The 21692-nt window shown below is 41.8% G+C and overlaps 1 protein-coding gene across 1 annotated transcript in view; it reads right to left on the bottom strand.

The window, feature by feature from the left end:
* Window positions 1–21692, bottom strand: part of DERA (deoxyribose-phosphate aldolase) — a 77294-nt gene extending 55602 nt beyond the window's left edge. The window contains exons 1-3 of the mRNA XM_006130270.4: window positions 21622–21692; window positions 11235–11332; window positions 1589–1736 (exon numbers count right to left, since the gene is read on the bottom strand). Of these exons, the coding sequence (XP_006130332.2) occupies window positions 1589–1736; window positions 11235–11332; window positions 21622–21652 (277 nt within the window). The 5' untranslated portion in view covers window positions 21653–21692. The remainder of the gene's footprint in view (window positions 1–1588; window positions 1737–11234; window positions 11333–21621) is intronic.

Here is a 21692-nt window from a genome sequence, read left to right as displayed (position 1 = left end):
CCACACTACAGGTTGGAACTCCCTGGTTCGGCACCCTCGGGACTTGACAATTCCTAGAAAAGGGAGTTTGCTGGAGCAGGGGAGATGAGGGCTCTCCCAGGAGCTCTGGCCTCCCCACTGGCTTTCCTCCCGGCTGTTGCCCTGCTCCTGGACCCAGAGGTTGGCTAGCCTGGCTCTGCTCCCAGCCCAGGGGCTAGCTGGGCTCTGCTTCCAGCCCCCAGCGGCTGCCAGGCTGCCCTGCCCTCCCAGCCCCCTGCTGGATTCCCAGCAGACTGCTGCTGGGGCTCTGGTCCAGGGTTCTCTGGTCCAGCAACATCCAAGAATCCCAGACCAGAGAGGTTCAATCTGTACTATTTTTAGTGCAGTAGCTCTACTCAAGCTAAAACAAATCTCTACACACCCGGGGAATCATATCTCCCAGCTGCAGTGTAGACGCACCCTTATGGTCAAATCCTGACGCCACTGAAGTCATAATTAATAGACAGGGCTAGCTGTTATTTTGATCCCTCCCTTAGTTACTGACATAATTTAGCAGCAAACATAACGTTGAGGAGAGATTAAAAAAAGCCTGTTGTTTTACAACACCCCTTCATGTGTCTGCACAAAGGACAAGATCCTGGAGCCACACAGCATAACATCAATCAGGGATATGACCCAAAGTATTTTGAGACACTAAAGAATCCCCAAAGTTTATTAGGGATATCATGTGCATATAATGCAAATCGATTCAGTGCCAGTTTACTGTCCAGTTATTAAAAGAGAGATGCATATGATGCAGTTTTGTATTTATTCTCTTAATGGTTTCCATATCACATTAGTTCACCTTATAGTGCAGCTTATTCTATAAGGGTACGTCTACACTTGCACCCTAGTTCGAACTAGGGATGCAAATGTAGACGACCGAAATTGCTAATGAAGCAGGGATTTAAATATCTCGTGCTTCATTAGCATAATCTTGCCGGCGTGTTACTCCGCTCAACAGCTGTTCCGAAAGTGAAAGTGCATGCCGGGATGTGTTAGTTTGAACCAAACCCCTTGGTTTGAACTAATGTTACTCCTCAAAATGAGTAACGTTAGTTCGAACCAAGGGGTTTGGTTCGAACTAATGTGCCCCGGCGTGCACTTTCACTTTTGGAACAGCTGTTGAGTGGAGTAACACACCGGTGAGATCATGCTAATGAAGCACGGGATATTTAAATCCTCGCTTCATTAACCGCTTAGTTCAAACTAAGGATGCAAATGTAAGGTGCAAGTGTAGACATACCTTAACTGTCCCTACTGCAACCCTGACTGGGGAACTGTAAATCAAGGTGAGGGGGTTTCCCCACATCTTATATCATAATTAGGGATGAATACTTTGCAATCGGAACTTGTGTTACCACTTTCTTGAATGAGACTGTCTAGGATCCAGTTCATTCTTCTAGAGATGTCTGGCTGTGCAACGCTAACTCTAACATCACTAATGTTCAGGCAATGGATGTTGAAAAAGAAGAAGCTATCAAGTTTATGTAAACAAAGCCTGTTGTTCTGACCATAACCAATTTTACACAGTCAAACCTTGCAAATGATATAACCAAAACCATCATACCTTTATCATGCATATTCATGGCTCTCAAGAGATCCTCTCTAATTGGATGTTTGGCTTTGTAACAAAGCCTGTGAACGTTTGAAGGGGTATCATCACCTGAAAGGGTAGTGAGGTCTATGCAGGTGACAGCTCTCAGTAGCCAAGCAGCCTATTAGGGAAAAAAGTCAGACAAAATATGGATTAAATTTGAAATGTGGCCCAGAAGATTTAGGAGACTAAGCCCATCTCAAAAATGAGTCTCTTAGGCATCTAAGTTTCATTGATAATCAATAGAGCTTTTGAAAATTTTACTCAAAGTCTAAACATCAACTACTGAATAGTCAAAGGACCAAGTTCCCACTTATGGAACATGTATCAAAGGCTGAACAACAAGCAGGAATCCTGGCAGATTATTCCATCAGGCTCCTAAATCAATGATGCTTTTATATAGGCAACTACTGGAAGAAGGAAGCAACCTTCAACTAACAGAATGTCCTGGTGCCCCATAACATGCTAAGTTTGCCTCATGCACAGCTAGTCCACACAGAAATCATACACACCTTCAGTAAGCTCATGAATTGTAAGGGCAAGTCACCTGAATGCTCACAAGTCAGGAATATGCACTTTCCCATTACATTTTACAACAACTCTAATCTCTGTACATGCATCAGGGTGAAATCCTGGTCCCTCAGCAATTAATGGACGCTTTGCCAGCTACTTCAATGGAGCCAGAATTTCAACCCAGTATCTTGCACAAGTTTTAATATTTGGATCCTAAACTCCAGGGCTACGCCTACACTGGTAGCTTCTTGCGCAAGAACTGTTTTGTGGAAGAGTTCTTGCGCAAAAAGTCTTCCACAAGAGCGCATCTACACTGTCATGTGCTTTTGGGCAAGAGATGTGCTTTTGCGCAAAAGTGTCTATGGCAGTGTGGACGCTCTCTTGCGAAAGAAAGCTCTGATGGCCATTTTAGCCACAGGGCTTTCTTGTGCAAGAAATTCATGTTGCCTGTCTGCACTGCCCTCTTGCGCAAGAGGGCTTATTCCTCGTGGGGAGAGGAATAATTCTTCCAGAGGAAGCCCTGTTTTCCGACGCTAGACTGTAAATTTACTTGCGCAAGAACGCACGTGCAGCGTAGACACCCGGCAAGTTTTTGCACAAGAACAGCTGTTCTTGCACAAGAAGCCACCAGTGTAGATGTAGCCCAGATGTCTCCATTTTCACCTATCTTCTTGTAAAAAAGATGAGAGAATTGACTAATATTGCTAATTCATTTCAGTGTCCTTATGCTATAGAACTTCAAAGAACTATTTTTAACTGTGATTGCATTTTTGTTTTTTTACTTCAAAAAGTTAGCTTTTTATATCAACTAGGTTTTTTTAAAACCTGATTTAAATTTAAACAAAAACTGTTTTCCAGAAAGAAGAGAATATTTAATCAGATGCTAAGAAAGGGATATGAATCTAACCCTCGTGAAACGAGTTGTGAAGTTGTGAAGACAGATGTAATAAACTGCTTCCAAGAAATGGTGTGAACTTTGATTATTTTTTATAATAGGATTTTGTCATTATACACATTTGGATATGGACTTGAGCCATTGGCTGTGGAACATTATCTCAGTCCGAACTTTCCCCAAAGTTCAGAGTGTTACGAGTTAAGAATCACATTCCAGCCCATCTCTATTTGTCAGACAGCAAATGGATATTCAGCTGCTATGGCTGTGCTTGGGTAGATGAAAAAAGGTGTTTATGATGTCCTTCTTTAAAGAAATACTGAATTATTTAACTGAACAATAGTGTTACTACATAAATAAAGAGATGAAGGGTACTAAGAGCAACAATACATCTGCCCTGTAGTCACATTAAGGGGGACTTCAAAGCCAAAGTAAATCACCATCCCAAGTGATTATATCTATGCAATCCAGGGGAATAATTCTTCACTCCATTGTAGCTCCTGTGGTAATTTACAGCAAATCAGAATGTTCTTCATAGACTTTAGATGATCACGATGTTCCCTTCTGACCTTAATCTAACCACCTACACATTGCAGACCACAGAACCTTGTCCATCGACTCCAGTAACAGACCCACAACCTCTAGCTCAGTTACTGAGGTCCTCAAAAATCATGAATTAAAGATTTCAAGTTACAGAGAATCCACCATTTACCTAGTTTAACTTAAAAGTGACCTTGTCCCACGCCACAGAAGAAGACACAACAAACCAAGGGTCTCTGGCAATCTGATTTTGGGGAAAACTCCTTCCCAATCCCAAATTTAGTGCTCAGTTAGAAAAATATATTTAAGACTTTTAATCTACTATTGAGTCTCTGTGTTGTGTCATAAAATTCCACCAGAAAACTGGATGCCAATTCTTTTGACCAAACTGACTTGTTAAATGAGGTAAATGTTTAATGAAATGGGGGGTGGAGGAGGTTTGAGATTATAAAAAGTTTAAAGAAACTGCATTGAAAATGTTAAAATTACTCCTAACCCATATTGCTTACAATTTAGAAATTTTAAGATGACTGATAATGTTACTTATGTGGAATGCACACATAAATTGCTTGGTTATGTTAAGAAGTGAGTCATGGGAGTGAGAGCATATGATGACTTTGGAAAACTGTTGAATTCAATTACCCTACAGAAGTTGCTTAGGCTGACACCTGAAGATGTTAAGGCTACAATATGTGACAGAAAGCCTGACTCCGTTTTAAAAGCAGCAGACACTGATGACGAATATATAGAAATTAGGGTTTGTGAGAGGTTCATGTCCAACAGGAAAGATAATCCCTCTGCACCACAATTTAAAAGGGATGAAGGGTTTAATAATAAACTTAATCCCAATTTTGTTTTAAAAAAAAACCCTTAAAGAACATAAAACCTCTCACCCTCGATGAATCAGGTTATCTGTAATCACAGTGGCTATATAAAACCAAACTGCCCGAACCTTAAAAGCACTCCATAGTTCACACCAACAAATCTTGCCTTGCTAATGCTATCAGCTCAAATACTGAGGATAAGCATGTAAGCACTAACACTGCCATCTTGAGTGCAAATTCTGTCACAATCTCAAAGGAGATGGAAAAGGAATGATTCCATGATTGATATTAATGCTGAGTTTTTGAATGATAGAAAAGAATTTGTTAACAATGCAAAAGTTCATAATGTTGGATGTGTAGCATGGGACGATTAAACATCTAATATTACTTTAGTTAAAGGAATTCTTGTCAGAGCAGCATATTTGTTGCCAGATAAGAGTTTGAATAGTCTGACTCTCTTGAGTTCTCTGTGAAAGTGCTTTTGGCCAAAATCCACCTTGAGGGGGAAAATTTTAAATGTGAGATTTGGTTAGTATTAGGGATTTGCTACCAAGTTATATCTTGATGGGTAACGATATGCAAACACTTGGAAGGTAATAAAGTGATAGGGAATAGCCAGCATGGGTTTGTGAAGAACAAGTCATGCCAAACTAATCTGATAGCTTTCTTTGATAGGATAACGAGCCTTGTGGATAAGGGAGAAGCGGTGGATGTCATATACCTAGACTTTAGTAAGGCATTTGATACGGTCTTGCATGATATTCTTATTGATAAACTAGGCAAATATAACTTAGATAGGGCCACGATAAGGTGGGTGCATAATTGGCTGGATAACCGTAGTCAGAGAGTTGTTAACGGTGCTAAATCCTGCTGGAAAGGGATAACAAGTGGAGTTCCGCAAGGGTCTGTTTTGGGACCCATACTGTTCAATATCTTCATTCAATGATGTAGATATTGGGATAGAGTGTACGCTTATTAAGTTTGCAGATGATACCAAACTGGGTGGGGATGCAACTTCTTTGGAAGATAGGGACATAATTCAAAATGACCTTAGCAAGTTAGAGAAATGGTCAGAGGTAAACAGGATGAAGTTTAATAAAGCGAAATGCAAAGTGCTCCACTTAGGAAGGAACAATCAGTTCCATACATACAAGATGGGAAGCAACTGTCTAGGAAGAAGCATGGCGGAAAGGGATCTAGGGGTCATAGTGGACCACAAGTTGAATATGAGTCAACAGTGTGATGCTGTTGCAAAAAAAGCAAATATGATTCTAGGTTGTATCAACAGGTGTGTTGTAAGCAAAACTCATGAAGTCATTCTGCCGCTCTATTCTGCGCTAGTTAGGCCTCAGCTGGAGTACTGTGTCCAGTTCTGGGCGCCACATTTCAAGAAAGATGTGGAGAAATTGGAAAGGGTACAGAGAAGAGAGACAAGAATGATTAAAGGTCTAGAGAACATGACCTATGAAGCCAGGCTTCATGAACTGGGCTTGTTTAGTTTGGAAAAAAGAAGATAAGGGGGGACATGATAGCGGTTTTCAAATATCTAAAAGGGTGTCACAAGGAGGAAGGAGAAAATTTGTTCCTCTTGGTTTCTGAGGACAGGACAAGGAGTAATGGGCTTAAAGTGCAGCAAGGGAGGTTTAGATTGGACATTAGGAAAAAATTCCTAACTGTCAGGGTGGTCAAATATTGGAATAAATTGCCAAGGGAGGTGGTGGAATCTCCCTCTCTGGAGATATTTAAGAACAGGTTAGATAGACATCTGTCAGGGATGGTGTAGACGGAGCTTGGTCCTGCCTTGAGGGCGGGGGGCTGGACTCGATGACCTCTGGACGGGAAGGAGGAGGTAGGAGTGGGCTGGGGTGGGATTCTGTGCAGGAGGGAGCATGTAGGAGTGGGGTGGGATCTGTGGGGGAAGGGAAAGGACGTAGGGGTCTGGGCATGAGGGAAATAGAGGGGAGCTTACCGGGAACTGCGCACCCTGCTGCTTCCAGGTACCATCCCCCCTGCTCTCATTGGCCAGGATTCCAGCCAATGGGAACAGCGGGGAAAGCCTCCAGATGAAAGGTTTCCTGTGCTGTTGTTTCCCCAGATGGGGAGAAGAGGAAATGCCAACACACAGAGTCGCTTCCTCCCACCACAAGCTGGATCCAGCCTGCAAGGCTTGGGGTGTCTCCTTCCACAATGGGAAGCCGGCACTGGCATGCCCAAAATTGCGGGGGAGGGAGGAGTTGTGATTCTGGAGTGCCAGTGCATGCTCTCTGCTGCGGGGGAGGGGCAGAGGTGGGTTGGGCAAGCTCTGAGCCCGCAGCCCATCTGCAAGATGGTCACGTACTACTAGTGGTCCATGGACCACACTTTGAGAAACACTGTCCTATGGTGTGCCCAGGTCAGAGAGGATGATGCAGCACCTGTCCATCCACAAAGACAGCTTGTGTCTCAGATCCAGAGGGTAGGCTGGGTAACTGACTTTTCAGAGTGGAGCAGTCATGCAGGCAAACCCTTGGGAACACAAAGGGTGTTGGAAGGCAGACTCCCACCTCTAGACCCTTTGAAAGTGTTCTCTAGTACCAGCCACATCTGATTCCATGTGGAAGTGCAAATTAGTAATTGAAAGTCCTCAGGACACTGATCCTGATATGCGAGTGGAAACGGATTGTATCTCTTTGAGACAGAGTCCAGTCTTTGAATTTGTAATGGCTGTAGATTCAAAATTAAGCAGCCAGTGGTGTCCATAAAAGTGCAAATTACCTGTCTGAAAGTGGGGAGGGATCTTTGCCCCCAGCCACTTACCCAAAGAAAGCTGCTGAGAGGAGGCTGCTAGAAAAGGACACTCCTAGTCAGCAAGTACATTCTTTTAAATAACAAATTTGTACAATTGCCCAAGGAACAGGAGGCAAAGAAGGGCTCAATCCTGAAGGTGAGAGCCACAACTTAAGAGCAATGGGCTTTTTGAATGTGCACAATCATGGTATTGGCTACAGCTCCACAGTGGATCTGCTAGTATGCAAGATTCCCCTACATCCTTACCACAGTGAACCCTAAAATACCAAAGCCCCAAGGACAGGAATTAAAAGCCAATGCCAAGGGAAACACTAAGGTGAAGGAAAAACTAGTAACTAGTTATGGTGCTAATGGTAAACCTTTTTTATCACACAGTATACCACTAGCACTGTAATTTTCATTACAGATGAGTGTTTACAAGTATTTTTCTTATACCATGCCTTCTGCTTAGAAAGTTTGTCTCTGAGGTCAGCTTGTTCGGTATCCTTGAACATTTGCACAGTGATACCTTAGTGTAGACATGGTCATCTTTCTTTTAATACAGTCACACCTCCTACGCAAAACAGATGTAGGAAGGGTTATCCCAAACACTGTCGAGTACATCCCAAGAATTTCCTATTCTTTGTAAGAATTATTACGGGGGCAACGTTCCTAAGCCCACTTACACACCTATTATAATAGTTAGCCACACCAATAATGGGTTGGACATGCTTCTTTGTTCTAGGAGCAGGGCAGCTTCTGATAGATTCTACTTCTAAGAGATCAAGGCCAACTCACTGTTCTTCATATATAGCATATTTTTGAAAACCCTGTTTTGCATTTGGAGATCTTGACAGTGAGGCTGGGTTCCTGCAGTTTTTGTAACACAATGTCTTATATGATTTAGGCGAATCTTGCTAGGAATTACTGAAAACAGCTAAGTTGTTTATGCCATATCTAGCAAACATTTGTAGTACGTTCAACACTCTGTGAACCAGTTTAGTGATTTTATGGGCTAACAAGTATGTCACTTTATGACTCTGGGGTATATGTCCCGTATTCTGGCTGTCTGACCTGAGATTGGCACTCTTAGCTGTGTCCCAAGACAGACAGCATAACACCTACAGTATTTTTAATCTCCACCCCACTCTCAGTGCTCAGCGGTGCCACTACTTTCTTTGTTTTCTTCTTATTTGTATGGCTAGAGAAGCTTTTACTATTCATTTTCATTCATTTGCAAGGTCCAGCTCTGCTTAGCTTTTGGCAGTTCTCACTTTAATCCTACATTTTCTGACCTCCAAAGGGTAGCTTTCCTTGCTGTTCCCTCACAACTTCCATTCCTCGTAGGTTATCTGCTTTCTCTTAATCACCTATTTAAGATGCTTGCTCATCCAGCTTCGTCTGCAACCAAGCATCGTCCACATTCAGATCCTTGAGTTCATCAGCTCACGCCACTTCTCTAGCTAATTTTTTTAAAAAGGGAGTTTGCCCTTTCAAAATCAAGGACCTTACTTGAAGATCTATTTTTGTTTATCCTTCATTTTGTTTAAACTGAACTGGTTCATGATTACTTGAATCTATATTATCCCCTTCAGCTAGTTTTATTATGGGGACTTGCTACTCACCAACTGCAAATCTAAAATGGCATCACCTTTTGGTGGTTCAGCAAATAGTTGGTGATTTGCACTAGGATAGAATTTGGCCTCTAGCATCACAAATTTTGACAAGACAGCTGCCTCCAGCTATAAACGTAGAAATGCCCATTAAATACTGAATTAGGAAATTGATATATTATAAAGTTTTCAGTTTATTCCTAGAGATAAACCATTATTACCTACTTTGTGAATTTTTATACAACTGGTGTAATCAGATCAGGGGTAGCTTTTCTTTGCCCTGGGACCAATCCTGTTCAACTTATTTATAAATGATCTGGAGAAACGGGTAAGCAGTGAAGTTTGCGGATGATACCAAACTGTTTAGGATAGTCAAGACAGAAGCAGACTGTGAGGGACTCAAAAAAGATCTCACCAAACTGAGTGATTGGGCAACAAAATGGCAAATGAAATTTAATGTGGATGAGTGTAAAGTAATGCACGTTGGGAAAAATAACTCCAACTATACATACAGTATGATGGGGCCTAATTTGGCTAGGACAAATCAGGAAAGAGATCTTGGAGTTATCGTGGATAGTTCCCTTAAAACTTCCACACAGTGTGCAGCAGCGGTCAAAAAGGCAAATAGGATGCTAGGAATGATTAATAAAGGGATAGAAAATAAGACACAGAATATCTTACTGCTCCTGTATAAAACTATGGTACGCCCACATCTTGAATACTGTGTACAGATGTGGTCTCCTCACCTCAAAAAAGATATTTTGGCCTTGGAAAGGGCTCAGAAAAGGGCCAACTAAAATTATTAGGGGTTTGGAACGGGTCCCATATGAAAAGAGGTTAAAACGACTGGGACTTTTCAGTTTAGAAAAGAGAAGGCTGAGGGGGGATATGATAGAGGTATATAAAATCATGAGTGGTGTGGAGAGGGCGGATAAAGAAAGTTATTTATTAGTTCCCATAATAGAAGAACTAGAAGACACCAAATGAAGTTAATGGGTAGCAGGTTTAAAACTAATAAAAGGAAGTTCTTCACACAGCGTGTAGTCAACCTGTGGAACTCCTTGCCAGAGAAGGCTGTGAAGGCTAGGACTATAACAGAGTTTAAAGAGAAGCTAGATAATTTCCTGGAGGTTAGGTCCATAAAAGGCTAGTAGCCAGGGGATAGAAATGGTGTCCCTGGCCTCTGTTTGTAAGAGGCTGGAAAAGGATGTCAGGAGACAAATCGCTTGATCATTGTCTTCGGTCCACCCTCTCTGGGGCACCTGGTGCTGGCCACTGTCGGCAGACAGGATACTGGACTAGATGGACCTTTGGTCTGACCCAGTATGGTCATTCTTATGTTTATGTTCTTATGTAAAATGCTTCCACCACTTCCTGTGGGTTAAGTGCTATCCTCTATCCACCCACCGGAATCTTTGAAAATAGTGTCTTTGAAGGCAAAATGTGGCCAAGTCTTGCACCTTGCCAGGTTTCCTATCACAGGATTCCAGTTCCATAAATGTTATGCATGTTGAACATTTATTAATGCAAGTAGCCCATCTGAAACCAGTAAGACTGCTGGAAAAATACTGCTCAATACATACAATGGTTGCAGAATCAGCTCCCTTACTATGCATGATATACAGTTTCTTTACCATGAGTCCCACCATAAGTTGAGTATTTAAGTTGTACAGGCAGTCCCCGGGTTACATGGATCCGACTTACATCGGATCCCTACTTACAAACGGGGTGAGGCAACCCCGCACTAGCTGCTTCCCCCCAGCAGACCAGGGAGACGCGAAGCTAGCGCCCCTCTCCCCCCCCCCCAACAGACCAGGGAGACGCGGAGCGGCTTTTCTCAGCAGACACTTCAGCTTGAGAATAAAGGACTGAGGGAAGTGAGGTGTGGGAGAATAAAACTGAGCTCTGGAGAAATGTTTGGCTAGAGTTTCCCCTACAATATGTACCAGTTCCGACTTACATACAAATTCAACTTAAGAACAAACCTACAGTCCCTATCTTGTACGTAACCCGGGGACTGCCTGTACATAACAACTGGTTAAGCAAAAATCATACATTTGGGATTGTTAAGCAAAAGCACAGTTAAATAGGTCAAACATGACGGGGACCACAATCATATCGTACATGCTTTTAAATTAAAAAAAAAAAGACTTTGTAGAGAGATCTGTCTGGGAAACAGAATAAATATGCTAGTATAGTAACATACCATTTAATCCACTCATGAATAAAGATGCCTGAAATTCATTTGTAGTTCGGCCACTCATGAGTTATCAGGTTTTTAACTTTTTTGGAATAATGTGTCATCTTAGTCCAATTCCTCATCATCAAATACAAATTATTAAAATAAGATGCGGACAACCACAATCTTTTAAGTTTATAGGCATCTTGAATGAAATTCAATACTACAGTCTAGAGAGGGAAAATGCCTGCTTTAAATATACAGGAACAGAATGCTTAAAAAGAGTACATACTTGCCAATCCTTTTTCACAGTTCTTCGTGACTGAATTTGTTCTGCATGCCTTATAACTGCAGGTTGATTCACTTGCACTCTTGAGATTGAGCCAAGGTCTAGGAAAAAGACTCCCATTAACTTTAGTGTATTTTTAATATTTCTTAATGGTATTGCAAAAGGAAATGTTCTTCTTATAATACAAGTCCTTTGAAGGTAGCTTTGGACTCGTGTGCTCCTTTCAGCACATAAAGGCCTTTCAGCAATCCAAAATATTAAAAGCCTCTTTAGCATGACATCTTGTCAACATTTATTCAAGGGAAGGCTTTATGAAACAGATGTATATACTGGCTTTTTGTTTCCCTTTAAAACTTCTGAGTTACTTTAATGGTGATGAAGAATGGCAGATTTCTAGTCGTGGACTCTGAAATCCTCTATGCCTAGAATACTGCTCAAAATACTGCTGTTCAGCTTCTTCACACTGCCCACCAGGGTGCTTCACTAATACCTGACTTGTTCCTCAAGGAGCAAGATCATGCCCATTCTGACTCTGCTCAGGCTGCCAGTTATTACCAATTATGAGGTGGACACTTGTCGTCTGGGATTTATACTCATGCCATCATCTTTCACCAAAGCTGTGAGGATAAGGCGTCTTAGTCACTATTGTTCTAGGTAAATTTCAACTAGCAGCCTAGAGATCAGGCCCTGTATCAGTTTCCAGAACCATCCTTAGTAACTTCAGGGGGTAGCCGGGTTAGTCTGTTACAAAAAAAAAACAGCAAGCAAATGGTCTGGTAGCACTTTATGGACTAACAAAACACATAGATGGTATCATGAGCTTCCGTGGGCACAGCCCACTTCTTCAGATGACCGGAGTTATGACTAGAGAATAGGAAAACTCGAAATAAACAGAAGGGAAGAGGGGAGGGGAGAGAAAGATACTCTGTCATCCACCCCTCTACCTCTATACATAAAGTATCAGGAGAAAGGGTGGACTAGAGGAGTTTTCCTATCCTCTAGTCGTAACTCTGGTCATCTGAAGAAGTGGGCTGTGCCCACAGAAGCTCATGATACCATCTACATGTTTTGTTAGTCCATAAAGTGCTACCAGACCATTTGATTGATGTTTTTTTCCATCCTTAGTAAGACACACACACACACACACACACACACACACACACACACACACACAAATTGAGTGCCTCAGAACCTATGAGATGCTGCATACTGCCTAAAAGGTGCTTCGCATTCTCAGCACTTAAGGAAACTGAATGCAGGATGCCTAAATTTGGCACTGATTTGGATGCTGGGCATCCACAAACTTTAAGTGAAGTCATCAGGAGCTGTGGCTTCTCCCCATTTCTGAGAGTCTGGTCTAAGATGTTCCAAGCTGAGCACCAAAAATTGGAAGCACCTAAAATCAACCTCCACTTTTCAAATCAGGCTAACTAGCAAATGACAGTGGAGGATGCTCCAACCATTCTAGGGTTGGGCCTTCTGTATCTTCTACTTTGAAACTTTCACTGGTATGACAATGCAAAGGTTTTAAACTGAATTAATGTTCACTTGTGTACATATCCTTTAGATCCAACAATGAGTCAACAATGAAACTAAAGGCAGATGGATATATACCCTATAAATAGAAAAAATACCCTATAAATCCATTGTCAACCACACTGTATCTAGTTCTTCCTACATCTCTCTTGAACAGGGAACTAAGCTCCGTAGTCACTCTGAGGACAATTTAGCTATGGATAGAGCAAAGATTCAAAGATAAAATTTCCAAAAGTGACTAATGATTCCAAGTGGCTCTATTTTTAAACCTTATGGAAGTACCTTGAAGGGGCTTAGTGGAGCTCAGCATTTTCTGAAAAATCAGCTCCCTTTGAAGAGTCTTAAGTTGGATACCCAACAGCTGATGCAACCAAAATTACTAATAACCTTTGGAAACATTGACCCAAATTTTTTTCCTTATGGGACTTGAGTGTTGATTATGACTAGCTAACACATTTTTAAAGTTGTTAAGCCTTGTCAATGTTTGTGTTTAAATCTTCTTAGTTCAAATATATTTAGACAATGCATTTTTAAGCACAACCCGTTTTCCTAATTTAGTACCTGGGATTGGCTGGAAGCACAAGGAGGAAACTACTGTGACCAAGAAGTTAAGGACAGATGTGGTGAGACCACAGAACAAAGGCAAGAAACTAAGGTCTGGTCTGTGCTAAAAAGTTAGCTCCACTCAGCTATGTTACTCCAGGTGAGAAAAAAACCATACCCCTGAGTGATGTAGCTAAGGCAACCTAATGCCCAGTGAGGACAGCACTAGGTCAGTAAAAGAATTCTTTCCTCAGTCTAGACACTACCTTTTGGGAAAGCTAATTATCTATATGGATGGGAGAAAATCTCCTGTCCATGTAGGTAGTGTCTACACCGAAGTGCAACAGCAGGGCAGCTGCAGCTGTCCTGCTGTAGTGTTTTAACTGCATTTATAAGCAGAGTAACTGGAGACATCTTTACTGTATCAGTAACAGCATGCAAAATTTTAACATTCCATCATGCCAATATTTCTTACTGCCATGTATTTATTTACCGATAATTAAACGAGCAAAAAAGACACAGAGAAAACACTAGCTGCAAGAAGAGAAATCGGAATGAACCAAGTGTGTCAGATACAATTTGAGAGAACAAACGATCATTCCATCAAGGTTTCAATCAAGACTGCAGCAGCATTCACCATATATATCCACTTATGCTTCAAAATTAGAGAGAGGGGAATTTATATAATTAACACACTTTATGAGAAAAAGAACCTCAATGATTCTGCATTAGTTAAGTCAAAAACCTGTACATAGTGTCTCAAAGGAGCACTCTGGGCTTGGCCCATATCTCTGAAAACATATGAAAGCACTATAGCTATATGTTCTTATACCCTGGGGTTGAGAATAGATTTTCATCCCTTTAAGAACTTTTGATAAATGAAATGCACCTGGACTTTTGAACATGCACATGTAAACAGTTTAACTATAAGGTAGCTGATTCCTTAGAGTTTGTATACACTATCACTTACTTCGGTATAACTTAAGTCTCTCAGGGGTGTGGAAAAGCCACCCCTTTGAAAATGGAAGTTACACTGACCAAAGTGCCAGTGTGGACAGTCCTATGTCAATAGGTGAAGCTCTCCAATTCACTGGACCACTCTCAGAAAAAAAAAATTGGGTGCTCAGCATGCGCCAGCCATAGGTGTTTAGCAGCACCCGCAATCAGCTTGTTTGGCTGTACCTCCAATTAGCTGATTAGGGCGCTGCCAAACATTTGATTGAAGACACCATCAAACAGTTGTTTGAAAACTGGAGGTGCAACTTGTGGGTGGGTGAAGGGCAGCGAGTGGGTGGGAACCTCAAAGCGAGCGCTAGGAAGAGGCAGTGCGAGGCCTTCAGGATGGAGTGGACCAGAGCTAGGGTCTCGTGGCAAAGCAGGAGTGGAGTCCCCTGGTGAAAAGAAAAACTCATTGTCTATGGATGGAAGAGTTCTCTGTACTAGCAAGTACCCACGGCACTTCCCACAGCTCCTATTGGCCAGGAACGGTGATCCACCACCAATGGGAGCTGCAAGCAGCCATACCTGCGGACGCACAGGTGAATGAAGCATCTGGCAGCTTGTTGGGGACTAACCCTGGTGAACCATGTCCAGCCCTCAGGCTGCTTATTGCCCATCCCTGTATTCAGGGAAGCTTCTGTTAACTCAACTTATGTTTTCAGCTTCCTGATTCACTACCCCCTTAAAAAGTCATCTGCTCAATATTAATTACCATTACTATGACAGCACTGAAAAAGCATGCTGGGTGCTTACCAGAACAAATAAGACAAAAACCCAGATTTTTACAGATTACAGTGCTGAGCAGAGCAATGCCTAAATACCTTTAAAAACCTGGACCAAAATCCCTGCCAAAAAGAGCTTACAGTCTGATATTAGACATGATGCAAAGTCTGAGGGTAACAAAAAATATTAAAGTGATGTGGTGTAGAAGGACAAAGGTTATGGTAATAAGCAAGAGCAGATGGAGACTCCTATGCAGCACAGATCCTTTCTTCAAGCACACATCTCTTATAATTAAGAAGGGATTGGGGAAAGAGAAAACAAATAAATATGTATCAGCATAATCATCTCTAAATAGATTTTCAAAGTTTCCAACATGGGATCTCACCAGACCTTTAAACATAAATGTCTTTATTCAGAAAAAAAATCAGTCTCACTCCTAGCTTTTGCCTATTAAAATTCAGAACATAACCATTATTTTAAACAGAACTGTTTGCCTTAGATTCCCCCCCTTTTTTCCCCCACACATACACACACTTTATGATTTAGAGAGTCTGGCTAGGGAAAACTATATTTAATTAGGCTCATTAACCTTGCAGTGTGAACACTCTTTTTTTTTTTTTAAATAAGTCATCTGCTAGTCATCTGCATAGTCATGTGGCTTCAGGGATAAAAGTAATTAAAACAGCTACACTACAGCTAATTAGCCAATATTCTGTAATCACTCTCTTAAAGTTTACTTTTTCCTCTGAAGACATCTGAAAACCTTCAAAACTGTAGTTAAAGTTTTAAATGGGAAAACTATTCCCCTTTGAATTGACAACACAAATCCAATAATACTAAGCTATTCCATCAATAAATAAATAAAAAAGCTGCTTCAACATGTAACCTTATAAACTCCAAGCTACAGTACATAACCCACTCTTTTTAATGCAAATTTGTTCCTGACCAGAAGTTGGACTTTTATTTAATCCTTTTGAACAGCTACACTGAATGCTTAAAAATAAATTTTAAAAAGAGAAAGTGTGTGCATTTTTTGTGGTAAAGCGAGAAATTCAACTAAGCGTGGGCTAAATCCAGCTTCCCACACTCATTTAAATAGGCCTAATGAGTTCAACAGAATTACAAGTATCAGTAACAGCTCAAGGATCAAGTTCCATAATGGAATGTGTTAAACTGGTTACACATAAAGTGGGTTTTGAGGTTACCCACTGTATATCCACTAGGGATGTGAAAGTGTAACCATGTAAGTGGTTAACTGATGAACCTCAGCTTATCGGTTAACCTTCACATGTACACACAGGGCCCTGATACACACGGGGAGCCGACTTAAAAAGCTGGCACTCCATGAGCACCAACTCCCAGGGAGCTGCTGCCCCGCATAAAACTGCTGAAATTTTCAGTGGTTACACCATTACTTAATTACACACATTTTAACATCCCTAATATCCGCAGGTAACAGATGTGGATATCCGCAGCTCATTTTTGCAAATGCGGATACAAATTTTTTATCCATGCAAGGCTACATCTATTGCTTTAAAACAGCTTCCCAGCATAACCCTATGTTTCGTTAGTCTATAAAGTGCTACCAGACCATTTGTTGTTTTGTTCTGTAACAGACTAACTCGGCTACTCCCTGAAGCTCCAAGTTCTGGATACTTTTCAATTCAAACTCCCTCATATCTCTCTTAGCAGGGAGCAAAGGAAGCAACTGCTTTGGGGCCCCGTGATTGAAAAGGGCAGCGACCAGAGCCACGGTCCCTTTAAATTGCCACCAGAGCAACACATGAGCGCTGAGGGCTGGGGAGGGGCACCATACTCCAGGTGAGTCTGAGGACTGAGGGAGGCTGGCATGGCATTCTCCAGGCAGCACTGAGGGTTGACTGCCCTGGCCCCACCTGAGGCCCCGCGTCTTCCAAGAGCACAGAACTGCCCCCCTCCTTGCCCCAAGGCCCAGCATGGCTGTCGACTCCCCTGAAAGTAGGGCCCACTTCCATTTTTAGGTCCTCAAAATCTGACTTTTTTTTCCCCCCCATTTCAAGCTGAATCCATTTGCTTTGATAGTTCCTTATTATTTTTTCCTGGCCTGGCCCAGGTGCTCGAAGGTAGTCTGGGTTGGTTGGGGAGGTAGCCCCTCCATGCCTGATTACTTCACTGACCTATTGTGATTGCATCACAGTTTACACACACACACACACACACACACACACACACACACACACACACACACACACACACACACACACACACACACACACACACACACACACACACACACACACACTACTGAACCTGCAAAGTTTTTTGTTGGTTTCTTTTTTCCCAGAAAGGCCATTTTTAAACAAACACACTAATTAAAAATTATCTACCAACACAACTTAAGAGTATTTTTACAAGTATTTTCTTTCTTTATCCTAGAAGTGAGGAGAACAGTGTAGGTGGAGTAACAACCTTGGGCAGTGTGGAGCCCCAATTCCCTGAATGCATAAAGAAACATGAGTTTCACACATGAAAAGAATCAGATCAGGAAATGGGAATGAGAACCTAAATAAAATTACATTGAACAAATGGTAAGGTTGCAGTCGATCACCTAAAAGTTAGGAAATACCTGAACTAATGCAAGAATCAACTTCCTTTCTTTCTGCCCCCACCTCCTTTCCTATCCTCTCACAAGCTCTTGCCCCGTCCCTGTCACCCAACTCTAAATGTTGTCATCCTCCCCCTTTGCCCATCCTCCCACTTCCACATTCCAGCTACCTTATATCTTCTTATTTGACCAAGCTGACTTGATGCCAACAGGGGGAGCACTGAGAGCACAAGAGACAGCATTGCCAATCTCAATAGCTCAAAAATCCAGAGTTGGCCCAAATAATCATGATTTCAAAAAAAGATGACATTGGTTTTTTGCAGTCTGCCCCTTGACTGAACTCCTCCTCCACCTCCCCAATATATATCAGACAATCAGTGGTACCCTCTCTCCCATAAGGTCATTATGGCCTTTGCATCAGGATCTTTCACACCCACCTCTGCCCATGACCCCGTCCAGAAATTCATAGAATTATAGGGTTGGAAAGTACCTCAGGGGGTCATCGAGTCCAATCCCTTGCTAAAAGCAGGACCGATCAAAACAAAATCATCACAACAAGGGCTTTGTCAAGCCATGACTTAAAAACCTCTAAGAATAGAGATTCCACCACCTCCCTAGGTAACCCATTCCAGTGCTTCACCACCCTCCTAGTGAAATAGTTTTTCCTCATATGCAACCTAGACCTCCCCCACTGCAACTTGAGATCCTTATTCCTTGTTCTGTCATCCATCAGCACTTTGGAATTAATTAATCCTGTTCCTCAGTGCCTCTCCCCACCCCTAAGTTCAACCTCCCCACTCCATCAGAACACATGGAAATGGCTCAGAAATGCCAACTATTACAATATATAGATTTATATTCTTGGCAGAAAAATCCATCCACCCTTCCTTCTTCCACTCTCAAATTTCTGGGCTAAGGAATATGAGTGATGTTTTGTTTAACATCTAAGAATGCACTTTGTTCTAGGAATTACAATGATTACTGGTTCTCAAAGGCAGAGAATGATAGTATGAGTGCAGGATTAGTAGCCAGGTTTCCTTAGTTCAAATCAAATTTGCCACTTATTTTCTGCAGGATCTCTCACCCCGCATCCTGCAAGTCTGCACATAAGGCACTTAAGTGGCATATTTGTGAAAGGTGTGGAATCATAGTTCCCACTGATTAAAGTTTATGAAAAACTTGATTTCTAGATGCAAGTCAGGCTCTACACAGACGAGCTCTCTCTCTGGTTTTAAGCATTCTTCTTTTTATCTTCTGCTTGTAACCTCTGTTATAGGATGTCCCTTCTTCCTCTGATGTGGTTTCCTCACATGAAAATTCCTCTGGGAGGACTATGATAAACTTCCAGATGGAATACTGTACATCAATTTGCTAACCCTATAGCGAAACCAAATGAAGGAAGAGGGGAACGCTAGAGACATATATTTAAAAAGTCATTCCTCCAGGGAAAACACTTTCCAGCAAAAGTCTATTTTATTCATCTGATACAGATGTAACCTGTACCACACCAAATCAGACCAATGGTCTATCCAATCCACTATCCAGTTTCCAGTAGTCTGAGGGTGCTTCAGTTTAACAATTAAGCCAATAAAATGGTATTTACATCCTTTGTAAAGCACTTTGACATCCACTGATGTCTACAGAAATTGGGAAAACACACAGACTAAGCACCTGGTCAAACTATCTTTGTAAGCAGTGTGAGGAGAGGGAAGATTCCTTCCTTCCTATTGCCTGTGACAATCGGTCAATACATAAATATAGGAGATTTATTCCCCAATCTCAGTATGCATTGGGGTTGTAAAATCCTGTTTAATCAGTTAATTGGTTAAATCCACTCCAGCATAGCTGACGTGGATCTGCACCTGCTGTGGTTAGGCTGGATCACTCCCCCAACAACTCTCTGCCCACCACTGCTCCAGCCCCCATCAGTTAATGATAACCGGTAAGCATCACTCGGTAAGGGTGATGCTTACCGATTAATCAGTCACATCCCTAAGTAAACTATAAATGGTGTAGATTGTAAAATCCTCTAGTCCTTTACAAAATCTGTCTTCAGTACAGGACTTTTGTGGCAAGCAAATTTCAGAGAGGGACTTTATTCTGTAGCGAAATACTTCCTTTTTTCTGTTCTAACTGCACCTGCTTTTAATCAAGTAACTACCTTCTTCTGATATTATGGGAGAGTGGAAGGAAAAAGAAGAAATTAATGATTATTTTCAATGTTTTATTTTACAGAAAATAAGGAATAGGAAAATTACAATAAACAGACTCAGAGGGGGGGAGCCCTGTTAGTCTGTAACTTTAAAAACAAGTAGTTGTGATTATATGATATGTGCCATGGCATGAGTTGAGGGCACCAGTCTTACTTTCTCATGGAGAAGATACATGAGCTATAATCTTGGCTTTTTATAAGACATTTTAGATGCATAAGTGACACTTGTTTGCATGGAAGAGAAGAGAAGAAATCAAATGGAGTAATATATTAAAATTCTAATATATTTGACTATTACTTGTCTCATTTGTTAAATGAGTAGTTTTATGAACCATGAGTAGCTATTGGACCATTCAACGTTTTGATTTGGAATTTGCTCTTTGAACTTAGTGATTAGTCTCTATACCATGTGGTATTTTTTTTCTTTTTTTTTCCAGAATGGCTGACCTTTCTTGTATAAACTTCTTTCTTCTGAAACCAATTATTTTCTTGGTTAAACAAATCTGGGCACTAGGCCCAAAATTTGCTGTCCATAAGTATTTGTGTGAACAAAAGTCCAAGAGAGCAACTCTTCACAGAGACCAATAAAGTAGTATGAAGGGGAAGAGAGAAGGGGATGATTCTAAATCTGGTTTATAATCCAGGGATGGTCAGTTTTTCTTACTATTGCCAACCACACAACTTCAGATATCCTGAGTCAGGGCCCCCCACATCATGTTTAAAAACTAATAAACCATAAATGGGTTATTCTTATTTTCCTTGTTCTGTAGCCTTTAAGCTGATCACAGCTGGGGTCACATTATTAAGCTTTTCTCCATAACTAAATATATATTTATTGTTAAATGAATGCTGACTTGCAATGAGCTGTTTCCAAAACCCAGAGCTTAATTTAATAATCAAAATCTTGAATGGTCCCACAGGCTGAAACCTGCTCATAAAAGCTACTCATTTAACAACTGTATACAATACAAAAAATACTTTAAAAACTGATCTCCTCCCAGACAAGTGCACCAGCAGGAGAATTCATCATATACATTGTAAGCAAGTAACAGTTCAGACAGATAAACTGACCCAAAGATGGCCATTCCATAGTATCACAACTTTCCAGCTTTGGGAGAAAAAGAAAAAACTTTCATACAGTTTCACAGAAGTGAAACTAGAAACGTAGGCGTACCCTAAGGCCAGTACCTTAACTACCCCGCTAAAGAGCCGTCCCCCTTTCTCTGTCCTTCCTGATAGAAATTTTGTGGAAACTGATAGGTTCCCACCTTGACACTAACAGTTCTAGAGAGTTTCACATATGTTGTTGGGGCACAGCTGGGCTTAATGCTAACCTCTCTACAGAGGCAGTCCAAGGGCAGGGTGCATAGGAACCAACAAGGAATCTCGTATCAGAGGGGTAGCCGTGTTAGTCTGAATCTGCAAAAGCAGCGAGGAGTCCTATGGCACCTTCTAGACTAACTGAAGTCGATACACTTCAGTGATACACTTCAGTGAGTCTATAAGGTGCCACAGGACTCCTCGCTGCTTTAACAAGGAATCTCATGATTGTTCCTGCAGACACATCCCTTCCCTGAAGGCTTGGGCAGGATTTGGGTTGGGTGAGATCCTCGGAGCCCCCCTGGGTTGTTGACAGCTTCACCTCCACTACGGTGCGGGGGGCAGAGCTGCCCCCTGAATGTTGGGCAACCCCTGGGCTCTCTCACCCGTGCCCGGACACACTGCATGCCCCCAGCCCACCTTCCACTACACGCGCCGGCTGCGGGGGCGGGGGGCGAGCTGCTGTCCCTTACCCAGCTCTGTGCCCGGGTTTCTAGCCGACATGATCAGCAGCTGCAGCAGCCGGCCCAGACTCAGGCCCCCG

The sequence above is a fragment of the Pelodiscus sinensis genome, chromosome 1 (genome assembly GCF_049634645.1).
Source record: "Pelodiscus sinensis isolate JC-2024 chromosome 1, ASM4963464v1, whole genome shotgun sequence".
NCBI classification, from domain to species: Eukaryota; Metazoa; Chordata; order Testudines; family Trionychidae; genus Pelodiscus; species Pelodiscus sinensis.
Note: the sequence above shows the minus strand (reverse complement) of the source record. Positions and strands in the feature narration are given on the sequence as shown.